This window comes from Merops nubicus, unplaced genomic scaffold (assembly GCF_000691845.1).
Source record: "Merops nubicus isolate BGI_N331 unplaced genomic scaffold, ASM69184v1 scaffold16808, whole genome shotgun sequence".
Classification (NCBI taxonomy): domain Eukaryota; kingdom Metazoa; phylum Chordata; class Aves; order Coraciiformes; family Meropidae; genus Merops; species Merops nubicus.
Genome location: NW_008627890.1, coordinates 1 through 8,798, shown reverse-complemented (window position 1 = coordinate 8,798; position 8,798 = coordinate 1). Strand labels below are relative to the sequence as shown.

Genomic DNA, 8,798 nt, shown 5'->3' with positions numbered 1-8,798 from the left:
AAGAAGCTTATTCATAACAGTATTTTCCCAACAGCTCTCCCCCACTGGCACTGTTCCTTGACAATTCCCCATTATTCTACTGTTCACAGAAGGTCCTCTATAGTTGTCAGTGTTGTCCATACTTTGAAGCTTCTCATTTCTTAAGCCTTTTCCCTTGTAATGAACAGTTCTTATAAAACTCTAGTTCAAATACCACTTTTCCTGAAAACCTTTTAAACAGACTTTCAGTGCTCATCAGAGCTCTCAGGGTGTAGAATCCCCAGGTACCTCTTTGAGCTAGTGTGGTCCAATGCAAAGTGGATGAAGATGACAGGCAGATTTTGGTTTAGTGCACCAAGCCACTCATCTTCTAACAGCATGACAAAAAAGAACCATTAGACCATGTTTTAAACATGCTGTTTCCCATGTCATACTTACATAATACAGATCACCAAAACCTTTCCATTCAACTTGCATGTCCAACTTTAATTCTTGGAAAATCCTGACTTGGCACATGCTTTCTGGAGTGCAGGGATGTAGGCTAGATGCAGCCTAATCTTACAGCTGCTATAACCAAGTAGATTTCCGTTTCTTTCCAGAAACTTTCTAAAATAGAAATTCTGGTTTCCTTTCTAACGCTTCCTTCTGCATAGGAGTCTTATTTGGCTAGTTTTCCATTAGCAGCTTAACATAAAAACTAACACTAACTCAGAGCAAAGTATTATATAACAGTAGTTATTGGAATACCTTGGGGGTTTTTGGTTTTGGTTTATTTGTTTGTTTTTTTAAACACGTTCTCCCTACCTCCCAAGGCTCTCTCCCTTCCTGTCAAGGCTGTATTGGAAGCCATTTGTATCTTACTACAAGACTGCCATGTTAAGTGGTTCTTTCAAATGTTATCAATACAGCTCTTAAGTACAGGTGTTATCTACCTGAGAAGTTCTGTTAAAGATGAACTGCTGATAACTATTCTATAAGAAAAGTATACACCAGCATAACTGACATTTATCAGTATTCAGAATTCAAGAATTAAACAGGACTCAAAAATTGCACACCTCCACCACATTAGGTCTTTGATCATAAGAAAATATAGTCTGATTATTCTCTAGACAAGTCTCTTCTTTGAAGACATATGTGCTCCTATTTTCATCATCTTGAAGTCCACTGCACAATTTCATGTTCAGTGCATACAGCCTAGGCTATAGCATCTTCATCTCCTTTCTCTTCTGCCAGTCCTGAAACTGAAGAATTTACTTGTTTGGAGGCAGATGAATACTTCCAAACAATAGTCTTTTTTGAGAAGCCAGCTTGATCCCTTTGAGTGCCTGGATGCCAATTTCTCTTCAGACAGCTGCACTCTGCTTTGATACATTCCTTGGGCCTTTACTTGGGACACACCAGTCATCCGCCTCTGAGGTAGCTTGGTAATGCTTGGAAGCCGATTTGTTAAAAACTGGGAGTTTCTCCACTGAGTCTGTTGATAAGGCCTGAAAATCAGGAAGGAAAAAAGTTACTTAGTTTCTACCCCTCTATAATGCCACTTTGCAAAAAATCATGCTGTGTGTTTCAAGTGTTAAGCCAGTGACACTACAGAACAAAATTATTTACACAAATGTTTCTACAATGCATGCAGTAGTTCACGTGCTTCAGTATCTATATTTGCTTTGCATCATCTGGGAGAACAAATGCAGTAACATCAAATCATCATATTTATGCATTTTTATAGGCCTTAAGAGTGACCCTGTCATCTGTTCTCAAATATAAGTCCTGGAAGATATGGAAAAGAAATTTAATTTCCAAAATTCTAAACGAAGTTTAAAAGATATTCCTTTCCTGCTTCCATATTTTGTAGCTAAAAAATAAAAATGCGATATTCTGTTGGGAAATTGTTAAATAGAAATGTAACATGTAACATCTCATCCTTTTGTACTGCTTCTTTGTTTGTGCTTCAGTGTGTTTGGAGGTGTACTTTTGGCAGAGTAGAAGAAATTCAAGGCAAGTTTTTCCTATGAATAAGGGTAAGAAGTTGAAAAGCATACATAGTCCTTTTTTCCAGGTTACTTACACGTTGTACACCAGGCGTTCACGATTACTGGTATCTGAATCTCATATATGGGCTATATGGCAGATGTTAAATAGGACCAAGTTCTAGATTCTAAGGATTAGTTCACACAGACTTTCTGGTTGTTGGGAGTAAAGAAGCAACATTGAAGAAAACTGATCTGTTGCTCGCACCTTTCTGTTACTTCACTTTCTCCAAGTACTTTGTATTCCATTAACCAGTGAACTTAATAAAATCTATAAACTTACAAGGCTCTAGTAGTTTTTCAAGTAGACCAGTTAAAACCAGGTGACCTTTTTAATTCTAAATACCCGTTACAAATCTTGCTGTCATTTCTTAATAAAACGAGCTTTTCTACTCATGGACAGATAATTTTTTTTACCTTAAAATTATATGGAGCAGTTACTTCACTGCATTAGTGGTAGTGGCCTTTTATTTAACCATATCAAAATACATACCTTCAAGTAGATAATAGCATCTGTTCCATAACCACATATGGAGTAGAGATTCAGATCTCCTTGGAAGTACTTGGCATACAGACGAGAAATTGGCAAACCATACCCAAAGCCAGCCTAAAATTAAAGTACAAGAGTTTTTTTACTAGCTCGTATGACTTAATAGCTGGACAGTGTTGAGAGATTTTAAATTGCTACAAAGTCCCCTGTGGCCTCCTCGTAGAAGCAAACTAATTCGTTTCATATAGAATATTGAAACTGACCATTAAAAAAATAACAAGAAAATAAACAAAACAAATCCCCATGGAAGAGGGAAGATTTATATACACACTCCACTTTTACAGATTACATTTCTGTATTTTCCCTCCCCTGTTTTTTGCTAGTACAGCTTGATTAGTAAAAGGAGTTGGCTACTGGTAGTTAAACAGTAGTCTAAGCATATTCCAGTTATGCTCGCTTGCATCAAGATGGCATAGTTTGTGTTAAGCTTGATGACTAGGGGGAGTGAAAAATGAAGTAAATGAATGTCACTGGAGTGCAAGAAAGACAGGGTTAGATTCAGGTTGGAATGTTTGTCTTTGTACCTTTAAAAAGCATATTTTTGTGCACTATGCTAGGTATTAAAAATCTGTTTCAGAAAGTGTTCATTTGTATTTATGATGCTCAGTAATCTTTTCATATATAAAGCAGTAGGGTGGACATAGTGTTTTATTATGTTATTAACCTACTAATCTGTCCAACACTTAGAGCAACCTTATTTGCAACATGAGTATTGAAAATATCTTACAAGTGGGGTATTTCGACCATCATCCATCCTTGGCCTTGGTGCTGTGGAATACATGTAGCTGAACAGACGCTCTATTTTGCTTACTGGAACACCACCTCCTCTGTCTGAGATCTGATTCAAGAGAAAATAAACTACAATCATGTACCAAGAACAGTATTTAAAATGCTGTTATTCGAACAAAGTTTTCCAACAGTTATAAATGCAAATATTTGTTTTGCAGCATTTTTCAACTACATGATTGTGCTAAATGGAGGCTATCAACAGAATGCTCATGCACAGTATCTTTGATCCGTTGTCAGAGGCTAGAACTTCAACAGAATTTGCTGAAGCATACACAGATATAATGATTACATTAAGTCCCTATTGTAGCAGACCAACAAAATACCTTTATTGCCAGGTCTTCTTGTCCTAGAACAACTGTCACTTCAATTGGAGAAAGGGAAGGACTGTTTTCTTGGAATTCAACAGTTGCCCTCATTGAATTCTATGGAAAAAAAGATTACCATTATCAGTGTTGGATCTATGCACCTTCAATCATACCCATTATTCAGAGGCTGAGCACAGTTCCCTCTGTTCCCATCAGTGCCTAACTTCCATGGAACACACTTGGCAGTTTAGCGTAACAGAAGAGGTATCGCACCTAAGAGACTAAGCATAGGCTTAGTCAAGACCAAGGCTCTTCTATGCCTGAGAGACTGTTCTTGCCCAACATAACTCAAGTCAAAGTAAGTTAAAGAACGTAACTCCCTTATGTCACCAGGTTTCCACAGAAGAGCAGAGATGCTAGAGGCTGCCAGAATTTGGCACCCCATGTTGGCAGCACATTAGTTCAGCCTTGTTCACTTCAAAATGCATCACCCACTCTGCAGAAAAGGCACCAGGGCAAACCCACACTACAGATGTAATCTTTAAAAGCAGAAGGCTAGCAGTGGTCACAACTCCATGTTCCACTTTCACCATCTCTCTCCCTTACACTGTCCCATTTGCCACCACACAAGTGTCTGAATACTCCCCCAAAAACTGCAATCGTTCCTTTCCAAACTGCCAAAGCTATTTCTCCAAATAAGAAACTTCTAGAAATTTCAATATCCTATGCAAAGCTTTACTTCCTTTAGATCTAGCTAGAGATTTTATGTATTGATGCTCCAACTCAGACTACTAAGGAAGAGACAGTTTATACTGACATACCTTAAAGAGCTCAAAAAGCATGTGAAAAAGATGAGATGGAACATATACAATGTTAATTGGCTCTCCTGGAAGTTTTCCTGGAGGAAGGGAAAAATACAAGCAATTTGTAAAATGATGATAGAATTTGTTTCATTTTTTTCTCTCCCAAATGAACAGAATTATGCACCCATAGAAGTGCTCAGATTATAATTGCCACTTGCTTAATAAGAGTTTCTTTTGAAATAAACAAAAAAATCAAGCATCAATTCCCTTTTATAAGAAAAGGATTTTAGAGGTTAAACAGACTGCCTGAGATCAAACACAGGCAGGCAGCTTCAAACAGAACCAGCACTCAAGTCAGTAGCTGCACTTCCTCACCTCCAGAGGTAGAGCTCCTCTCTACCAACTTATCACAGAATCACAGAATGTTAGGGGTTGGAAGGGACCTCCAGAGATCGAGTCCAACCCCCCTGCCAGAACAGGACCATCTCGTCTAGGGCAGGTCACACAGGAACGCATCCAGACAGGTCTTAAAAGCCTCCAAGGAAGGAGATTCCACAACCTGTTCCCTGGGGAGCCCGTTCCAGGGCTCTGGAACCCTTACAGTGATGAAGTTCTTCCTCATGTTGAGGTGGAACTTCCTGTGCTCCAGCTTGTGTCCATTGTCCTGTGTCCTATCTCAGGGCATAAGTGAGAAGAGGTTGCCCTTTCCTTTCTGACACCCAGCCCGCATATATTTATACACATTGATTAGATCCCCCCTAAGTCTTCTCCTCTCAAACTTATGTTACTTATACTTCTTCTCAAACTTATAATGTTAGTTTAAGTATAGGTTAGTTTTAATTCTCTAAGATATAATGACATTTGAGTTCTAACACAGTAAATTAAGTGAGGTGTCTGTAACAGAAAATTACGATGAAGTAGCCCAAGACAGACCATGGTATGCACCACGATGGCTACAGAAATAGAAGCCTTTTGATTCAGTAAAAGCAGCAGTTTGGCTATCAATAGGAGATATACAAACTCTCATCTTACCATTCACTTCAGTAAGTTTCAGTTCTGGCGATGTTAAGTAATACTGGTCACACAACATCTTGGAACTTTCAAAAGCATCTGAAATGTTTAGTTAAATAAAATAGGTGAAGCATATTATCAAACAGTAGAAATTCATTCTAATGCATTGCAAAACATGATTTTCAGCTGCAATAGCTGCTAAGGTGTTACAGATTAAGCCTGTGTCTCAAATGAGTGATAACATCGTGTCCACTGCGGGCAGTGAAATCTAAGAACAGGCAGGCAATTACAGCAGCATGGGAAAACCTGCAGTACAATTTGGTAATTCCACAAGCAGACATGTCTGTTATCTATCAGTAGGTAAGACTAATCTCAGCACCACAGACAATTTAATTCCTACGCCATCTGTCACTTGCTAGGCCTTATCCCCAAGACATTTTTTACTACTACTTTATATTTTAAATTCAGTTCTATAAAATCTTGTGTTTTGATAGATTGCTTTCAGCGATTTCCAATAAAAACCAGTCAGCATCCTGTACCACATAGGTTGGTTATCCAAATTGCTTGCAATCAGGTCAACAGTGGTCATGAAGAGAAAAGTTAAGGGTCTAAGAATACATACCATTCACTACTTCAACAACATCGCAGCAAGGATCAATACTTCCAATATGCCTTGGGTGCCCTGAGCCGGATTTATCATCAAAAAGAAGGGCTGTTTGAAATGAAAATACTGTATTTAATCCCAAATACTGTATTATAAAAAAGGCTTAAATTTAAACTAACACAGTGTGATCATCACATAATAACATAAAATACTGACCATTTATGCATTTTGAGTTAAAAATGCTATCTACCGCCAGCAAACTGTTGGCTTTTCTGTAGTTCAACAGAAAAAAAGTTCTGTAGTTCAGACATAAAGAATGAAATCCCTACATATTCCACTTAAGACTTACAACAATTAGTCTGTAGTCTAGAAAACAAGCTTGCCCATTCCATTACTTGAATAAGTCATAACATTCAGCTTCTAACTTTTCAGTGTCAACACAAAATCATCTGAGGCACATCCCCCAACAGTTTTAAGTAATGCTTACATTGACATGTTTCTCATTAGGTTGAAGATTTCCTCAGGTAAAAATCTCTACTTACTGTGTTGGTTCATAAGCATCCGTGTGGAAATACGGCTCATGTAAAAGCGATCCAGAAAGTACTGAATGTTTTGATTGGTGACAGGATCTACTTGAAAAGTGTCTTTGTATTCAATTACTCCTTGTGCCATTGTAGGAACCACATCATGATGTCTGTTTCGGACTCTAATTAATGTATCTATAAAGCTAGGTAAAAAAACCCATCTTTTTAGAACAACATGGAGGCAAGCTTTGTACAACGTCATTATCCAGCAGCAGTACAGGTGAGTGTTTTACCCCTTTAATATTAAAACACAGTCTATTTTTTCATTCTTTAAAAAAGTAACTCCCCACTGACCTAAACTAGAAGAGTTTGATATTTTTAAATAAAAGGTGTAACCATCAGCCATGTCAAATTCACAGCCTCTTTACTCATTTGTAATAGTTTGAGCAGAGGAGAATATGAGGAAGGGAAAAACCCCCAAGCTGACACCTTGGAAAGAAGCAGGAATCTGACAACATTCCTGTAATTTGTTGGTATTTCTCTATCATGACAGTTGAGTATGACTTTGAAACTGAGCTGCACCAGGTCATACTTATTTGCAATCTGGCTAAACGTGATCAGTGATTTAAACCAGCTTGCACATTACACTAGATTATAAAATGCAGCTCATGACAGCTGTCATTCTAAACTGAATACAGTTGTGCAGAGTGGAACACAAGATCAAAAGTTTTAAGAAACAATTTAAAAGCTTACTCAGATAAGACTTTTTGGTCATCTGGGCTTTTCTGATGGAATTCAACCAGCTCCATTAGGCTTTGGATGTACCTATTGGAAAAGGACATAAGAAATATATGCCATTCATTTGTTTATTAGTCTAGGAACAGGAAAAATACTTTTGTCTTGTTCAGATCATTACTTCTAAAAAGTTAGCTATAAGTTTGAATTATCTTCAAAGTTCCACCCAAGTATGGAATCACAGATGAACACTTCTTGACTTCCTGACCCCTAGAAGTTTAAGTCTTTTCTTGTGCCTGCCACCCAGAAAGGCACCTAAACTCCTACTTTAGGTACACAGGATCCCCTTACAATTTTTAGGAGAGGTGTTTCAAAAGATCCAAATGCCAATACTGACCAGGAAGCCTCCTAAGCAACATTTTTCCAAATCTGATCAGCTTTGGCACAAGCTAAGTACTTGAGCCTCTTGCGCCAGCACCTGACAGCCTTGACGCACGCTGCAAAGGCACAACTGTTATTAGATTAAGAACTGAGCCTAATACTTCTGGCCCTTGATGTCAGCCACCCTTGCAAATGCTGCAACTGTGCCAGTAAAGCACGGTTAAATTGGATTCAACCACTGTGTCAACTGCAAAGATTATGTTAACTGAATTCCGAACACTTGCTGCACAGTCCAAGAATGAAAATGGAACAGTAACTCTGAGTAACTCCATCAGCAAGAGACCCAAACAAGCGTAGAGTCTGCTTTCCCATTTTCCTGTTAGTTAAAAAACAACCAACCTGAACAACTCTTTAAAAATAATATAACCATGTTAGTTTTCATTTTAATTTCAATATGCTAGAAAAGGACAGTGCACAACAATCTGCAGTTCAGCTTTGCTGAAGGAACTACATTTCTAGTGTATTTTGTTATCCTCTACTCTTCAAAAAAGTCTACAACAACCAAGTTGTCAAAGCTATGTTATTCTACAGGCTGAATTCAAGTAGTTCTTACCAGCTTTTTACTAGTTGTACTGACGGAGTGCCTAATAATTTATCAGGAAGAAGATCAATTTCTCTCAGTATGTTTGCAAATCTCACAGGAAGTTCTTGCCGCAAAAATGCAAAAGAAGTTCTCTCACATCCATTAGTTGAGCCTAGGAATAAATCCAAAATAAAAATGTTGGTTAGGTTTCAAGATACAACTACAAATTACTGCCTTTCCACAGACTTCGGGACTACATTATTTTGCAAGCACCGCGCTATTAGTGGCCAGTTCTCCCAAGTGTACGTGCACGTTTATGCCGAGTGTTGTTTAAGCGACAGCAAGAGGCAGCACGTTCCTGGGAGGAGCGCTCGTCCGTTCCCCACTTAGGCACGGGAGCTGTTTCTAATCCGCTAGCAGCAGCGCTCCGTCCGCCCCGGGTAAACACCAGCTTCTTCAGAGTGACGTCTGACACCGCCCGGGGGGCGCGGGCCTCGCCGCTGCCGA

General features: G+C 38.6%; 1 protein-coding gene across 1 annotated transcript; it reads right to left on the bottom strand.

Annotated features, from left to right (window-relative positions):
* Positions 1 to 1,322: 1,322 nt before the first annotated feature.
* Positions 1,323 to 8,511, bottom strand: LOC103778884 ([Pyruvate dehydrogenase (acetyl-transferring)] kinase isozyme 4, mitochondrial-like; the record flags this gene model as incomplete). Its single annotated transcript, XM_008946500.1, is given in 11 exon segments — positions 1,323 to 1,466; positions 2,500 to 2,613; positions 3,284 to 3,394; positions 3,669 to 3,767; positions 4,472 to 4,548; positions 5,486 to 5,563; positions 6,087 to 6,176; positions 6,611 to 6,795; positions 7,346 to 7,417; positions 8,322 to 8,471; positions 8,473 to 8,511. Coding segments are annotated over 11 exon segments (1,159 nt in total), but the record flags the coding sequence as incomplete, so codon positions are not given.
* Between the last annotated feature and the right edge of the window lie 287 nt (positions 8,512 to 8,798).